The 17562-nt window shown below is 50.4% G+C and overlaps 1 protein-coding gene across 2 annotated transcripts in view; it reads left to right on the top strand.

Moving 5' to 3' along the window:
• Positions 1-11771, top strand: part of SLIT3 (slit guidance ligand 3) — a 533501-nt gene extending 521730 nt beyond the window's left edge. For both annotated transcript variants that reach the window (XM_065690971.1, XM_065690970.1), the window contains 4 exons: positions 2357-2511; positions 4932-5217; positions 7242-7450; positions 8478-11771. In XM_065690971.1, coding sequence (XP_065547043.1) covers positions 2357-2511; positions 4932-5217; positions 7242-7450; positions 8478-8716 — 889 coding nt within the window. In that variant the 3' untranslated portion in view covers positions 8717-11771. The remainder of the gene's footprint in view (positions 1-2356; positions 2512-4931; positions 5218-7241; positions 7451-8477) is intronic.
• Positions 11772-17562: the final 5791 nt, after the last annotated feature.

The following is a 17562-nucleotide window of genomic DNA, read 5'->3' as shown; positions in this document are numbered from 1 at the left end:
ACTTACCAGGGTTCAGGAATATCCAAACAGAGTGTCTGGACTGGCTGTTCCCAAACTCATTCGAGTTGTCAGTCCACGAAGCATCCTGCAGGAGGTGTGGGCCCTGCAGCGTGCGGTGGTGACGCCCGCTGTGTCACCCTGGGCAGTGGGTCAGTCCTCAGCCCCCTGCCACGGCCACACAGTTCCGTGCCTGCAGCGCCCGGCAGAGCTGCGCCCCGAGCCAGGCTGTCTGCAGGGTCGCTGCCCTGGATTTTGTGCAAGGTCACCTGAAAACACTTCACACGGCACCAGCAGCTCCAGGCTTCCGAGGCCGGGCCCCCGGGGTCCCTCAACAGCCTGAGGACGGGCAGCAGCCACTGTCCTGCAGTTTGTCCAGCTGAGCTTTCCCCTCCTGTGACAGAGCTGGCCTCGGGTGTGTGAAGCCGCACAGTGAGGGTGCTCACACACTGCCGTCAGCTTATAACTTGTGCAGTCTTCTGTAGCCCTTTAAAGGCATTTGTGCTCATGATCTGTCCCCAAACCTGTGGGGACAGCAGCACTGTTAGCTCAGATCTGGAATAGCAGCGCACTCTTAGACAAGCACGCCCTCAGAAACGCCTGTGGAGCTGCCTCACTGCCTGACATTGCTCATGTATAATTGGATGTGTCAGGTCTACTGAAAAACACTAGAAAAATGAGACTTCTTCCAGAAACAACTGAATTCCAGTAAATTCCATGTCGTGTAATTTGTTTCTGAAGTTGAGGGCCTATTCACATGCTACAACAGCTTTACACACCAGTTATGCAGGACTGGGCACTACAGAGGGGCAGTGTGTCATCTAGGTTAAGAGGTAGACACATCTTAAAGGTTGTTTCATCCCTAGAGATGCGTGACTCCTTAAGTGTGCCTGTTCCTCTCACTGATAGGAAAAGAAAAGCAGGGAAAATAGCTGAGACATCTGTGCTGGAGCTTTACAGAGCACCCCAACAGAACCTGACCTGTGACTTTGCAGCTTACTGAGACGATGCTGAGCTTACGGGCCACTGGAATAAACAGAAACCCATTCTTAATACTAACCTTTTGCATTTTAATATGGTATTTACCACTTGTGCAGTGATCCAAATCCGTATTGTTAGTTAAGCAGGATCTCAGGATGCCTAAATCCCACATTTGGTGCTTTCTGTCTCTACCCATGTGTTACAGAACCACCACCCAGCTGCTGGGAGGCATTTGGCAGAGGGTGCTCGCAGGCCAGGCTGAAGGTGTGTTGGCAGCACTCTGTGTGTGGGCAGTTTACATAGCCCACAGGCTAATTCCTGCTGTGACTGCTACTGCTATTACATCCTCATTATGCACTGGTGTTTGCATGTGCCTGGAGCAGAGGCTGCACCATTCAATTACCTCTACAGCAGTGGACAAGTCCCATCACACCTATAACTGCAGAATCCTGGAACGGTTTGGGTTGGAAAGGACCTTAAAGCTCGTCCAGCTCCAACCCCTGCCACGGGCAGGGACCCCTTCCACTGGAGCAGCTTGCTCCAAGCCCCTGTGTCCAACCTGGCCTTGAGCACTGCCAGGGATGGGGCAGCCACAGCTTCTCTGGGCACCCTGTGCCAGCGCCTCAGCACCCTCACAGGGAACAGCTTCTGCCTTATCTCCAACCTGAACTTCCCCTGTTTCACTCTGAACCCATCACCCCTTGTCCTATCAGTACAGTCCCTGATGAAGAGTCCCTCTCCAGCATCCTTTTGTTGATCAGAGTACCCCAGACATTTGTAAGCCAAAACCTCCTGAATTCCTTCTTTGGCTTTAAGAAGCTCAGCCCCTCCTTACACCTCAGCATGTGCTTACAAGATACTTCAGGGATTGCTGGTTTCGGTGGCCCCCACAGTCTCCTGCCCAAGCTGTAGCCCCCCTGCCCTGGGAAACGCTCAGAGTGTAACTATGCAAGAGGGAATCATTTCAGTGATACAGCCTGCAACATGGGCGGTGTGGCAGAGGGTGGCAAGCTGTGCCTGAGAGCACGCAACAGGGCATTGTCAGTCATTTTGTCACCAAAGCCAAGATGTCCTGTAGCTGCACACTGGGTTTCCTGCCCTGGGAAGCACAACGGCAGTAGCTGCTCTCCTGGTTGCTGTCTTCTCGAGTGTTGTGTATGTGGAGGCACTGCCTGCACGGTGGTATTTATGCCTGCATCAGTGCTGTTTAGATTCGTACCTTGGAGGCTCACACTAGAGGAAACCTTGAGAACACAGTGACTGTGAAGGAGCGTGGAATGGGAGCTGTGCCTTGCGAGGTGTAGTAGCGGGACACAGGACGGCGCAGGAGAGAGGCTGTTCATTATTAACACCATCTAATTCTCTTTTTCACTTTTAGCGTGGAAACAGTGAACGATGGGCAGTTTCATAGCGTGGAGCTCGTGATGCTGAATCAGACTCTGAACCTGGTGGTGGACAAGGGGACTCCCAAGAGTCTGGGAAAACTCCAGAAGCAGTCTTCAGTCAGCCTCAACACACCGCTCTACATTGGAGGTACCGTGGCTTGCTCTGGACCTTGAGGTTGTAACATATCTTCCCAGAAGCAAATCATCTTCCAGCCTACAGAGGGGACACTCCAGGCGGGGAGAAACCAGCATTTTGCTGTTCCCTCTGCCAGAGGCTGCTTCCCTGAACAGAAGCCTGGAATCCACATCTCCGCTGCTCCACTTCGGGCTCCACAGTCCATGGGTGCCCCAGCACACAGCAGCACAAGCTCTCGCCGCAGAGCAGGGCAGTTGACCTCCGCACAGGCAGTTCCTGGGCTACACAGCCATGGTGGCAACAGTTTTTCATTTCTAAAGCCTTCAGAACTGGCTGGCACTGAGATGTGGTGGTTGAAGAATACAATGAAAGTATCACAAACAGATACAGCAAAAAAAGCAGCTCAATAGTCAGTAGGTTTATATATGCCATAAATGAGTGGTATTGCTGCTGGGCATTTTATACACGATAAAAAAAGGGGGGGAGGGGGGGATGGGATTAAAACCTCCAGACCATATAATTAATACACACAAGCGCAAGCTGACTAAGAACTTGGCTTGTAGTTATCACATTGGAAACTGAAGCCAGAGCTCCAGTATTAGAAAGATCTTAGAACTGACCAAACTTCAGTTAAGAAGTTTGTTCACATTCAGTACTGAATGTGGGGGGAAGGAGAGGCCAAGTGGGATGGGGAACAGATGCCCAGAATAATGAGTATCCCACTGATTAGGTGTGTGAATATGAGAGACAGAGTGAAGGCTGTGCTCTGCCCAGTTGGCTTGGCTTTGTCAGCCACCCCCTTCTCCAGCTCTGTTCCGGACCGAATATTGATATCTCTCCCTTTCAGTGACATGGAGTTCTTGAGCTTTTAGTCAGCCAATTCTGAATACAACAGTCAGCAGAACAATTACAGACTCAGAAAGTCTTTGGGCTTTTTCCAACCAGTTCATTGAAGCCAACAGTAGAAACTCTTATAAACCTCACTTGGTGCTGGTCAAGCCTTTTGTAAATAGTTCCACTTAATAACACTTTCATAACGGACCCCTGAATATTGCCCTTGTAAATCAGAACTGTGGCTTATCTTGCTTTGTACAGAGCTGAACCTTGATAATGGGCTCATGCTGAGAATGTTATAGGCTGCTAAAGAGCATTATGCATCAAAGGTGATTTGCTGATGAGGCCATCACAATTTCTCCCTTTAGCATAGCATAAAAGATACCAACAGCAATTTAGCCACAGGGAACTTGGGAAGTAACCACATGGAAACGTTTTGTTAATGGATGAGCTCTATGGATCAATACTGATTCTCAAAAGGTTCCTACAAAAAATGCATTCACAGGACGAACCTGAGACCTGAAGTGAAGGACTGCTGGGTGCCAGAAGGGCTCAGTGGAGACTTCTTTGGTTGCCCATTAAAATCCTTCTTGCTTCTTTCTAAACCCTCGCTGTGCTGCATGTACCACTGGTCTGTGTGCAGCATACCCAGAGACAGCAGCTGCCCTCCCGCTGCAGACTGGTCCATTAAAGTAAGTGCACTACCCCAGAGCAGTTGTTCCCAACATACACTCAGCTTCAAGACACCTGAGCCTTCATGTGCCCCCAGTTTGGTCCGTCTCCAACTACATCATCTGGTTTAGCAACTTTACTCCTACCACACAGTTAAACAAAGATTCTGGTTTGTTTTCAGACCACTTTTAACAGTGGAGTCACTTATGGGTAGCAAATTCTTGGTGTCCTCAGCATAAGGGCATGGAGCTGTTGGAGCAAGTCTGGAGGATGCCACGAGGGTGATCAGAGGCTGGAGCACCTCCCATATGAAGACAGGCTGAGGAAGTTGGGGCTGTTCAGCCTGGAGAAGAGAAGCTGCGTGGAGACCTCAGAGCAGCTTCCAGTGTCTGAAGGGGGCTACAAGGATGTGGAGAGGGACTCTTCATCAGGGACTGTATTGTGAGGCATCCCTGCCCGTGGCAGGGGTTGGAACTGGGTGATCTTACAGCCCTTTCCAACCAAAACTGGTCTGGGATTTTATGCTAGTGCAGCCTAGGGGGATGTCAGTGGGGAGGGGACAACATCCTAAAGAGCCTGCTGGCCACCTCAGCGTGGCAGCTCTTTCAAGCTCTGGAGCAGGATGGAGGGCACTTGCGACAAAGGCTTGACCTGGCCTCCTAAAGCTGTTTCCTGTCTCCAGAGTTCTGCGCTGGTTTCGATGGGGTGGACTCTTTCCACTCCCTGTCTCAATGGCATGATCTGTGGTGCTGTATCCTTTGTTTCTTTCCATTAGCAAACTGAAGACAATGAGTCTTTGCTACCTTACAGAGGTCCTGTGCAAATTCGTTCTTTAAAGAGCCTGTGACAAAAGAAGTGTTAGCAATTACAATTTCTGTACTACCCTTGTAACTGAGTAAACCTTCCCTTTATGTCTCTCTCTGAAGGGATCCCGACCTCCTCTGGCTTGTCGTCACTGCGCCAGGGTGCAGATAAGACACCGAACGGTTTCCATGGCTGTATCCACGATGTCCGCATCAACAACGAGCTGCAGGATTTCAAGGATTTACCGCAGCAGTCCCTGGGAGTCCTTCCTGGCTGCAAGTCCTGCAACATCTGCAAGCACGGCATCTGCCGGTCCCTGGAGAAAGCAAGTGTGATCTGTGAATGTCACCCAGGCTGGACGGGCCCCCTGTGTGACCAGGAGATTGGAGACCCGTGTCTTAACCACAAGTAAGCTCAAACTAGTGCTGCTGAGAGGGCGGATGCTTCACAGCTAACGTGTGTTTTACATTTCATCTTACAAACCCACATCTGGCTATTTTTGGAGGTGCTGGGTTCACACATGAAGTTGTGAGTCAGCCCCCGTGGCAACCCTCACAGATTCCACTTCTTGTTCTGATGCTGCTTGTTCTGCAAAAGAGCAGATGTCCTGGAGGAGCTCAGGTGCTAATACTGCAGGCCGTGCCTTCAGCTGGGACTCCACATTCAAATGCAAAGCCTCCTGTTGATGGGCATGGCTCACCTCTGAGGTGCTGAGCTGCCTGTGAGGTGGAGGATCATGCTTTAGGGGTATGCTCACAGCAGCTTCAGGCCCTGAACACTGTCATTGGCTCCAACGTGAATGATTCTAAATACTGCACTCTGAAACACCCCTTTAAAATGCAAGTTTAAAGGATAGCGTGGGGCCGTATGCGAAGGGAGCGGGAGTGTAAAGCATTCACAGTTCAAAGGCTCAGTAACCACATCCATCAGAGACACTGGGTAAATAGCTTACTTATGGCAAGCACAGGGGGAAATGCTCTGACACAGAGCAGTGGGCAGCTCCACAAGCACATGGAAGTACTTTTGTTTTAGAAGCTTCTTTAGTTGCAGTATTGGTGGAAGGAGCTTTTCACAAGCACCTACTTTTGACAGGTAAATTGACACCGTGAATAATCACCCTCTTCATGGCAGAAATTTAACTTGGCAGAGTTAAATTGCTTCTGGGTCTAGTTCTGCAAAGTACAGAACCCTGGAAGGTGTTGAGAAGCACCTGACAGTGTACAGACCAAATATGAAGACACAAGTGAAGAAACACTCAGAGACCCAAATGTCTCCTTGAATTTCCAACATCAACATGAAGCTGTTTTGGTTGGACAGAGAAAAATAAAGGAGTTCCAGATGTTTATGTGATGAGAGATTGGTTCTCTCAAGGAAAAGTAGCTGTGCGCATTGTTAATGCTGACATACTGTTCCACCTTTCATTACATCACTTCAGCCTTTTGGAGTTGCCTCCTTAAAGCTAAGACCTTTATGTGGAGGGCAGTGTGGTGCCCAGCTGCGCTGTCTGCTCAAGCACTCAGAGAGGAAAGGTGACTAGCTGATGGTAACAAGAGTTACTACCCAAGCACACCTTTGTTTGGTGAGGCAGAAAATCCTGCTTTATATAGATCGTGACTGCCTTTATTACTTTGCATGCCTCAACCTGTCTGAAACTGCTTTTATTATTCGTGCTTTTTAGTTCAAAGCTTAAAAGTGAAATGTACAGGGATTAAACATAAGCAGGGGCCAATTTTAAAGTACCAGAAAGAAAACAAACCAAAATAAGAGGAAGACATGGGTTCACGTCAAGTAGGGCCTGATACAGCAAAGGTCTACAAGCCCTGAGCAGTTTCTCCCTGGCTGGGCAGTGTTGCCTTCTTCCCTGTCCTCAGTCCATTTCAGGTCTGTCCCTGTCCCCGAAGTGGGGTGGTATCAGAACCTGCTGAGGACCAACATCCTCCCTGTGGCATTCCTCAGGAGCGCCAGACCACGTGAGCCAGGGAACCCTTCAGCTACAGCTGCCCATCAGGAAGCTTGCACATGGCTTTTCCACAGGCACCTTCATTTATCACACTGCTTTTCATCACCTGATAGTAGAGCAATTCCGCTAAGGAAGCCTGGGCATGCAGCTTGATTGTCAGCACTTAGCTCCACGTGTGGTGCTGTAGATGTGAGCTGTCTCATGGGGATGCCAAGCGTCAGCCCATGCTCACAGAGCAGCCTGATGGTTTCCAAAGAGATTGCTTAGGATCACAAATCCTGAATGTATTCTCTGAACATCATCCAGTATTCCCTGAAAACTCACAGTTTCTTCAGAGTGCTTGACACTGAACTGCTAGTTTTGGATTAGTATCCTGGAATGACGTGTGCAGAAATGCCAAAACCAAACCTCCCTGGGAACAGGAACTGCCACAGCTAACACAGGCCAGCTCTAAATGCTTCTCTTTCTCCAGGTGTCTGCATGGTAAGTGCATGGTGGCCAATGTTGCTTACACCTGTAAGTGCATGGAGGGCTACACAGGCATGTACTGTGACAAGAAGAACAATTCCTCAAATCCCTGCAGGACTCTGAAGTGCAACCATGGACAGTGTAAAGTGTCGGAGCATGGGGAGCCCTACTGCGAGTGTGATCCCAACTACAGCGGGGAGCACTGCGACAGAGGTATGTGTGGCTCTGGGTCACACCTTTGGCTTTGCCTCTCGTCCACGTGACTTGTATTTAGGGGTAAATGGCAAAGAGTGGAAGATGAAGCCAAGTCAGCCTCTGCAGGGCAATAGAGGGAGGAGGAAAGACCCACACAACAGCTAGCGAGCTGCTGTCCAAATGTATGGAAAGGGCGACATGGGTAGTGAAGGGTCTCATTCTCCGTGTCCCGAATCCCGAAGGAGAGGTTGTTGCAAGGCGTACTCTCGGCCAGCGGGGATCAGTTAACTGCAGTGCTGGGAAGGGTCCCAGCCTGCACACCAGGGAGGTACTGCTCACCCGAGGTGGCAGGAGGGATCCCAGCTTGCTCCTCCTTGCGCAGCCGGGTGGGTTTCCTGGGGAACCCCACAGATCATGCTGGGCTTTCCAGCTGGGCTGAGGGCCCAGCTGTGCTGCCCTGACCTGAAAAAGCTCACTGGGAACTCAGGGACTCCTGGCTTCATCCCTTCTGCCTTTCTGTGTTCCTGTACAGAAGGAAGGAGCTGGCTTCTATTAGTTTTATTCCGGCTGTGCCTTTCCTGTGAATGAACCACAGGCTTCCCAAATTACACACAGACACAGCCCCACCAGCATGTATCTGGCTGCTGCACAGCGCCTGCAGAACAGCACAGACATTTTTGGGTATCCCACATTGCTAATGCCATGTGGAGCAGGCTGACCCGTGAGCCTGAGAAGCAGACATACTCAAACTAATCCATATTTTGCAGGAGTGTTGCAGGATTCAACACTCAGCATTCATTAAAGCACTTCCAGAAGTGCTGATCCGGGCGAGCAGGCCTCTGCCTTGTGCCGGATATTGCACATTTGTGTAACACCAGCTCGGGCTCGATGGCAGGTCCGAGGCAGTAAAAGATGAAGGTGCTTCTCGCGCAGTCTGTTTGCCTTGAACATCATGACAAGTGCAGGGCTGCGGGCTGGTGGTTGGGGAATACCTGGTGCAATAGTTACCACGTGTTGTTTCCTTCCCATCCCTGTTGCCTTACAGAGAACCTCTGCCAAGGAGACATCATTCGGGAAGTTGTCCGTAAGCAGCAGGGCTACACGTCGTGTGCCACTGCCTCCAAAGTGCCGCGCCTGGAGTGCCGCGGCGCCTGCGGCAGCGGGCAGTGCTGCGTGCCCCTCCGCAGCAAGCGGCGGAAATACTTCTTCCAGTGCACGGATGGCTCCACCTTCACGGAGGAACTGGAGAGACATGTGGAATGCGGCTGCTCCAAGTGCTTATAAGCCATTCTCCAGTCTCCTGCCACTTTAATCGACTCAGAAGCGCTATCAAAATGGGACCTATTTACTTTCAGAGTGAAGAAGAAGAAAAGAATTATTAAGTATATTGTAAAATAAGCAAAAAATAGAACTTATTTTTATTATGGAAAGTGACTATTTTCATCTTTTATTATATAAAGTATCGCACCACTTTGGGTATATGTATCATATAGTGAGCTATTTTTACCATGAAACTTTTTTAACAGTTGTAAGAAAAAAAAATAATCAAAAGTTAAAAGTTAAAAAAAAAAAGATTCTAAAGCAAACCTAGCCTAAAGGAGAGATGTGGGGTGACCGCAGGTGTGCACACAGTGACCCGATGTAAAGGTGTTCCAAGGACCTGCCGCAGGACTGATCTGGGCCGGAGGAGTCTCCGAGGCGCCGGGTGGGTGTCCCAGGAGCGCGGATGCCGTGATTCCCAACATCCATCCATCCTGCCCAGGCTCCCTGAGGAAGCGTCCCCTCAGTCCCTCGCTCTGCCTGACACTGCCGACGCCGTTTGCTCCTGTACAGTGGCTCCGCTTGCTCCTCTCGAACTGGTTCCCTATAGGCACTGCCGCAGCTTGAGGCTAACGACATTATTTGACTATTGTAATACTATACTACATTTTTTGCTCTGTATGTTGTATTTATCTGTGTTCACATTATATTCTGCAGCAACTGTATCTATAGAGCACAGGCAGCTTTATCCAAAAGAAGGGGACGAAGGGAAAGGAAGTGGGGAAATACGTGTTGCTTTGGGAAATTTGGGGGCAAAATGTGAACTAAGTGCTAAGTAATGCCTAATAAATGACATAGTACTTTTGTGTAAACTCCTCAGCTATGTTATTTCCCAAGTTTGTGCCTTCTTGCTCCCAGCCTTGAGCCCTTTTTTGTATATGAAATATAAGGAATGCACTGCTACATAGTTTGTTGCGCCTCGACACTTTAACTTGCAGAGGTTGTCAAGAGCATGAACATTCTGCTGGTGCCAGAAGGTAACACCCGCAGCAGAACAGCCCTTCCTGCCCCAGGAGCCAGGGGTGAAGGCTGGGCTGTAGCTGTCTCTATACCAAGCAGTTGGCTGCTTCCCGCAGCGCTTTACATGAGCAGAAGTTGCACTATACCCGGGTGAAGGTATCGAGCCGGCTTTGTCCATTGCAGCAGCACTCTCTTCTCTGCACAAGGAGAGGTGTCACAGCTCCATCCCACCCTGTTCTTGCCTCTGGTGCAGAGCGACCGGTTCAGCCAAAGCTCCTCCATCTGCACTGCTCCGCGCCCTGCACTGGTGTCTCCCAAAGGACTCCCACCAGCTTTGGCTGTGCTCAGAGCCAGTGCTGAACAGGAAATGGGAATCAGTGCAGGGCTGAATTCTCACCACGGATGCGAGGCAAAAACTGACTTTGTGAGCGAGTTTGGTTTTTGGAGGGTTTTTGTCAGGGCACCTTTCAGGGTCAGTAAGTTATGTGCAAAGAGTACCATGGATACCTTGATGTTTCTCTTCTGTAAGTCTCAAACATCCCATCAACAACTGGTCCGCTATCAGTGTACTTTCTTTCTTTCCATGACACAGCAAGTATCCGGGTCCTTTCTTCAGTTTCTCTAGGGGAGGTAGGCATGGCGGATTCCTAGCAGCCCTGAGCGCTTTTTGGGAATGCTTACTGGCCTCAGCAGAAAGGATTTCAGACGAGGGGCTTCAGCAAAGGAGAAGTAGGAGAGCTGAATCAAGAAAAAGGAGATTTTGTTTGACCAGAGCTTTGGGAAGATGCACAGAATGCAGCTATCAACATTCATCTGCCTTTACAGAAGTGACCGTCCAGCTCTCCTGCAACCAGAAAGCTCGGAAGTGCTGCTTCTGCTACATCAGTATCTCCTGAACTGCAGCAATTCACTCCTGTTTCCTTGTTTCTGCCAGAGCAACATGAGCAGAAGGGACAGAACCGACACAATCGCCATCTCACTAACTAAGCAGCAGCACGTGGAGCCTGCCGCCAGTGAAACATAAACCAATCACTAGTCCATGTGCCAAACTGATCGGAACAGTGCAGCTCAACAGCCAGGGGGAAACTAACCCCGGCTGCAAGCACCAAGGGCTGCTTTTTCGTTTGAACGTCGGAAGCTCACAGCAGCTGCAGTTTGCGGTGTACAACAAAAAGCCCCCAAACCCACAGCATGCTGGTGTTAAAAACTGGTGAAGGCAACCGCAGATACTTGTGCAAATACGTGCCTAGCACAGCGCTGCCGTCAGTGATCTGTTCCTGCTTACAACACTCGGGCAGGAGCAGCGGCTCTGTGCGCTCCACCGCAGGACCTGCAGCCACCACAGTGCCGAGGCCACCAGGGCAGGAGCACGGCCCCTCCTGAGCACCGCTCCGTGTGTGTGCACCGTGTCCCTCGAGCAGCACGCCTGAGGAGGAGGTGACATGAACCCGTGGACTCTCTCCTGCAGGAGGGTGCTGTGGAAGCCTCCACTGGCAAGGCGAAGGCCACCGGCACCTTGGTAGCACATCACTCTGGGATTCAGGGAAGCAAAGCCTTGCAGCAAAGCGACCAGCAGCAGCTCGGCAAGGCTGGCCCTGGTCCTGGCCCTTTTCTGTCGCAGCACTTCGATGTTAAGCCTTGGGGTAAAGAACTAAGAGTATCTATTTTGTAACCAAATGATGCAATTTTTGTATGCTTTTTGGCAGCACTTGCCATTGGATAGTGATGCTTTTATGTCAATGATTCTCTGACTTGCTATAGAGTTATTTTATGTTAAGAAGAAAATAAAAAGCATTCAGATGTGCCAAAAATGTGAGGTTAACTGAAGTGTAATCAGCTCTGAAAGTTCCTCTGTGACCTGCCTGATGTTACACTAGATTTCCAGAACTGCGGGTACGATGCAGTAGTTTTTACCTCTATAAAGTTTTAATATAAAGTGAAGAAAGATGCTTACCCTTAAAAAATGGCAATGCAGACTGGTGTGAACTGATGTATTTTATTAATAGATTCTCCTTGTGATGTAAGTTTAAATAAATTGTTGGGTTATGGAAGATTGTAACACACCTTGTGATGCAGGTCATTTCTATGTGTATGTGAGGTGCCGAGTCTCCCTTTCGGAGTACGGGAGGTAGCTCCTGAGAAATGGTGCAGGAATTACCCACATCCCTCTTGGACAAGCCCACCAGAGAACGGCTGGGGTTAAACACATCATGAACAGTGGTTACACGCTTTCAGGGCATCACAACCTGATCTTTCAGGGGCCTTACACGCACAGATGAATTAAGCCACATAGTTTTTGAACCTGGTCCTTTTCCTCCATGGCCGAGGGAACAGAAGTGACGCAGCCAGCAGTGGGTGACAGGGATCTCACACACACATGTTCAGACTTGCCACACCTCTGCGCCTGGTTATTACTGGTGACCCCCATGGAACAGACCTCTTCTGTTTCCTGCATCGCAGCCTCAGCACAGAATAAAGCAGAGCTCCCACCACATCCTTCCCTCACCCATGCCCCTATGAAATGCTCGCATATTGCTAATTACGCCTCAAACTACAGCTCTTAGAGTTGCCTTTGCCATTCCGTGCCAAGCTGGTGACAGGACTCAGCCAACAAAAACACTCAACCTCAATCAGCGTCATTAAGCCTGAACTGTGAAGGGTAACTATGTAATTGTAGCAGATGGTAGCATTTCACCTAAAGCAAACCCAGCTGAGCCCACTGAAAACGCTACTGGGAATTGCTCAGAAATGCCTCCGTCCTGGCTGAAGTAACTGCTTTGCACAGCATTTATTTGTGTTGCTCGTGGCTTCGAAGCGCACGGGTTCCTCAGTGAGGATGCAAGCAGCCACAGCCCAAGGATTAAATGCTCATGCTCCTGCGTGCAGGACTCTAGGTATCGATGTTCAGCCATTAGTCTGAGGTGAACAACATGGGAAAACCGTATCCCGTGTTCCTTTCTTTGTTTCTATCCTGGATGGTGCTGCTGTTTGCCGGTGTTTGGCTGTGGGGTTTATGTTGTTCCCTGTTGCTTCTGCTCTCTGTGGCCTCTTTCAGGAGCCCGCTGCCCGTTCGCAGTTCAGGCCGCAGAAGACAGCCCCGCCGTTCCGCGGGCCAGCTGTGCTTTACAAGCCCAGGCCGGTCTCCAGTGATCCCTGCAGATGCCAGGAGGGATCGCTGCGCGGCCAGCCCAGGACGGTCGGGGTCTGCAGGCAAGCCGCTGCCCGAGGCAGGGGCTGCTCTGTTCCTCGCCCACCCCACCCCAGTGGTCGCGTTCGGGGTCGTTTGTTTCGCCGCTCGTAGTGACGGGCGTTGAAACACCAACGGCGTGCGGACAAAAGCCACCAACGCGCCCGCGCACACCCGAGCCGCTCCGGCGGGGCGCGGGGCCTGCCAGCAGGTGGCGCCGCAGTGCCCGGCCTGCGAGCGCGGCGAGGAACGGGGCGCAGTGGAACGGGGAAGGGAATGGAATGGAGTGGAATGGAATGGAATGGAATGGAATGGAATGGAATGGAATGGAATGGAATGGAATGGAATGGAATGGAATGGACTTTCCAAACTTCTGTTGGAAGAGACCTACAACAACCATCTTCTATCTAGTCCAAATGCCGGAGCAATCCAGGGCTGGCCCAGCTGAAGCATGCTGTTGAGGGCTTTGTGCAAATGTCTCTTGAACACCAATAGGCTTAGGGCAATGACCACCTCTCCAGGAAGCCTGTTCCAGGGTCTGACCATCCTCTTGGGAAAGAAATGCTTCCTGATGTCCAGGAAGCCTCCTGTCACCGGTTCCCAGTGAGAAGAGCTCAGCACCTCCCTCTCCATGTCCCCTCCTTTGGAAACTGCAGAGCAATAAGGTTGGCCCTCAGCATCCTGCTCTCCAAACTAGACAACCCAAAACTCCTCAGCTGCTCGTCAGAGGAGCACATGTGCATGGATTTTCTGGGGAGTTTTAAATAATACTTCCTCAGGTTTTATTGATCCCATGCCATCAACTTCCTGGCGTTGTCCATGTTGGTCCTGTGGGGCAAGGAGCCCCCAAGCTGCCACGTGGCATCTGGTCAATGCAGCAGGAGCTCCGCAGCAGGAGGATGATGCTGCCGAGCGCCAGGAGGGCACGTGTGAGACCTGAGAGTGTGCAGCACTTCCTTGGTCCCATCCCTCTGCAGCAGCATGACGGCTCTGTGTGCTGGAACACGGGGTAGCTGGCACCTGTGCTCTGCGGTGGCCTCAGGACACTGCCCTCACAGCAACATCACCAGGCTGGTGGTAGTGGTACCACCATCACTTTGGTGCTGGCACCAGATGGAATAACAACTGATTCTGATGTTTACCCTACTCTTGCTGCAGTTCGCTCACATGCACACTGCTGGGGCTCTGCTCCGAGCTGCTGGGCGCACATGCCTGAAGCCCATGATACCTCTTGTCTATGAGGAAAGCACAGCTGCTCCTCTGAGCACCTCCAGTGCCCAGAGAGCCCTGCAGGCAGCAAGGAACTCCTCAGGCATGTAACGGAGCACACACAGAGTGCAAGCAGCGGTTATTAGCATGAGGAAGCTCAAACTTACACCACCACGCACAGGGGCATCCTCACAAGCAGAAGGAACAGAAGTCACTGCGTGTCTTTGCATCTTGTTCCTATGTGATCTCTTGACCTTCTCCTTTCCAGGGAGTCAGTGCTTTCAAAGGAAAGTGATGCTCAAGGTAGTCTGGGAAAGACACCACCTTCCCCTTCTGTCTATGACCACGTCCCCATGACACAAGGATGGCTCCTTTGACATAAAAGTAGTCTTTTACAAACGTCGTGTCTTACCTGGGGAGGCAAAGTACACATCCCACCTCAGAGGTGTCTGGCAGTGAGGAAAGAGGGTTAAATGAGTCCTGCGGGACCAATGGCTTCTGTGCTCAGGGGACAGCTAAAACCACACAGGGAACCAGTCCACTACATTTTCGGTGGTCCAGTCTTCCAGCTCATCTCCCGCCAGCGGCATTCAACTGGGCAGCTCCTGTGCCATGCCTCACCTGCACGGACAGCGAACCTGCGGCACTGCAGGCTGGATCCCGTGCTCCTGCATCCTGCCCCACTACCTTGCTGAGACCCAGATCCTGCTCTAGGGCAGCGTATGAATTTCTATAAGAACTGAAAAAGCCAGAAGTTAGGTACGGATTTCACCTCCATGGCAAAACGGCACGAGGCTTTGGTCCAGCGCAGGGTTATTCCCCAGCCTCATCCTTGGAAACTGTTTCATCGGAAACCTGAAGATACAGCTGAAGACACGGCACAAGGCAGACAATAACCAAGGCATTTTCACTTGAGGAAACCAAGGTTTTGTGAAGTGACAAGGGACTGAAGCCACCATCCTCCACTGAGGAGGGTTGTTAATGACGGGCAAATGACTCAGCCCTGCCTTAGACACTCTGCTCGCAGAGCAAAGTTACAGGGACCAAACACCACAAGGTGATTTACACTGGGGCTTTGCAGCACATGAAATTTTCACCCAGCATGTGACAAGAGCATGCCCAACTGGCAGTTACTACAGAGGAGCTTAAACTTCCTTAATTACACACCAGCATACCTCACATATCTTCAGCTGCCTTAGTTCCTTCTAGGTAAAGCACTCATTGAACTGCTGGGGTTTTTAATAGTTTTTTGCTTTTTTCTTCACTATGTTGAGCTGAATACGTTAAAGCACTGAGATCCAGATAGCTCGAGCTCATCATACCAATAAACAAATGAGATTCTTATGCAGAATCCTCCCACATGGCTTCGTCCCACACAGACACTGTATAGTACTTTAGGGTAGTTGTTAATGACTATTGCTTGGAATTGATTATACATTTATATAGCAAATCATCCACTCGCCTTCAGTGTTATTTATTCTTACCTATGGGACATTCAAAGCAGTGTGCTGACTGACAAACAAGTAAATCCAATCTAAAAAAACCCCTACAAATCACCTGGATTGATCTGCAAATCAAGGAATGTCCTGAGCCTCTTGCAGGCCAGCTTCTAGTTAAGCCAAGTTAAGCTTCTAGTTTGAGCTAAACCTCTACTCAGAGATGGACAAAAGACAGCTAGGAGCTGAGCTTGGGTTGTTCTCTTATATATTGGTGATGTTCAGCTAAAGCATTTCACCTCCTTGTGATGCAGTACTTCAACCAAGCATTCAGATTTGCTGATCTTGTTTTAACTAAACAGCCCTCAGTTCATTAATTATCATTTACATGGGGACATGAATTATGAGGGTTTACTAGATAAAAGATCTTGAAGTGGATTCAAATTCAGAACCTGCTCCTAAGAAACCCATGCACAAAATACCTATTTTTGCCCCGACTGAAGGAAAACAACCCCCGAATCACCGAATCCGCATTGCTGGAAAGGGAGAATTATCATTTCTGTAGTGAAAGGCTCGGTCAGGACATTTCCTGCCTCTTTCAAGACTGGGAATTGGACAGCTGTCAGGCTGGACACTGAGTTTGTCTTGGGTGTCAGGGTTGCATGTGTATGTCTTTGACCGGCACTGCCCAGGGATGGTATTTCATTTCCTCTGGAGACAGGAGGTGTACTGGAAACACAGCCAGAGTGCAGGGGAAAATGCCTGGGGACGAAGGTCCTGAAAACCGCCCTGCAGGTCCGTTCATCCCAACCCCACCAGAGACGCCTGGCAGCACTGGATAGCTCATTTTACACCGAACATGCCACACTGCAGAGCCGAGTGACGGGCAGGAAATGAAGGACCTTATTTTACAATCACAGTGTATATTTATTTATGAACAGGCACAAGTTAACTTCCAGGTAGCAGCTGAATTCTGGTATCCTCTAACATGCATGTAAATGCTTGTTAAAAGTTTCAAGTGAACTACATTGCAGTGAAAAACCGCAAAACCACAGCAAAATTTCCTCTCTTTGAGAATAACACCCGGGTATTTCCACAATTACATGCAGCTCACAGGAGGAGAGAGGTTCTGCAGCCTTGTTAATACACTCTTCCTTTAAAAGACAAGAAGTAATCCTTGAGAAGACTTCAGAGTAAGCTTTCCAAACCCAGATGTTTTGGGAAGGAAACGCGATAAACCAGAGATGGCATCCACATGAGGATTCCAGCGTTTTTCACTTACGGTTCTGGATGAAAAGGAAAAAGAAACCCTTCTATGACTGGTTTCAGAATGACACCCGACACACCACCAGTGCTCCAAGCAGATGCAGAGCCCCACAATGGAGCAGCTGGGCTCCCTCGTCATGTGCAAGGGGGTCAGCACGGGGAGCAAAGCTCTGCTGGACCTCCTGAGCAGGGCCTGAGGACAGGGCAAAGCAAGGATCTCTTGGTATGGGCTGAAGATGTTTGTAGCACGTGTTTAGGGGCAGGGGGCAGGGGGAATTGGCCATGAAGAGACGGCAGTTCCTGTTTCTGTGCAATGGGTTGGTGAATAAACCACTGCTTGAGGGTTTAGACTTCTGTTGGGTCGTGCAGGGTGGCTTCAACAGAGACTGCTGCTGAAGCACAGCTCCAGACACACTTCCAAGACAGAGCCGATGCCTAAATCCTGCTTCTGGACCACAGCTTGGGATGGATCTAACACCCCAGATCGCTGTGATTATAGAATCATAGAATGGCTAGGGCTGGAAAGGACCTCGGGATCATCCAGTTCCAACCCCCTGCCATGGGCAGGGGCACCCCACACTAAACCATCCCACCCACGGCTTCATCGACCTACAGACACACGGCACTTCCTCAGCCGGAGGAAGGGTGGACAGCCGGCTGCTCCACCGCGAGCGGGCTCCCGCAGCCTCACAGCACGGCACCGAGTGTCAGCCCGGGGCTGCACGGACGAGGGAACGCTCCCGGGGACTCAG

Source organism: Lathamus discolor, chromosome 10 (genome assembly GCF_037157495.1).
Source record: "Lathamus discolor isolate bLatDis1 chromosome 10, bLatDis1.hap1, whole genome shotgun sequence".
Classification (NCBI taxonomy): domain Eukaryota; kingdom Metazoa; phylum Chordata; class Aves; order Psittaciformes; family Psittacidae; genus Lathamus; species Lathamus discolor.
Note: the sequence above shows the minus strand (reverse complement) of the source record. Positions and strands in the feature narration are given on the sequence as shown.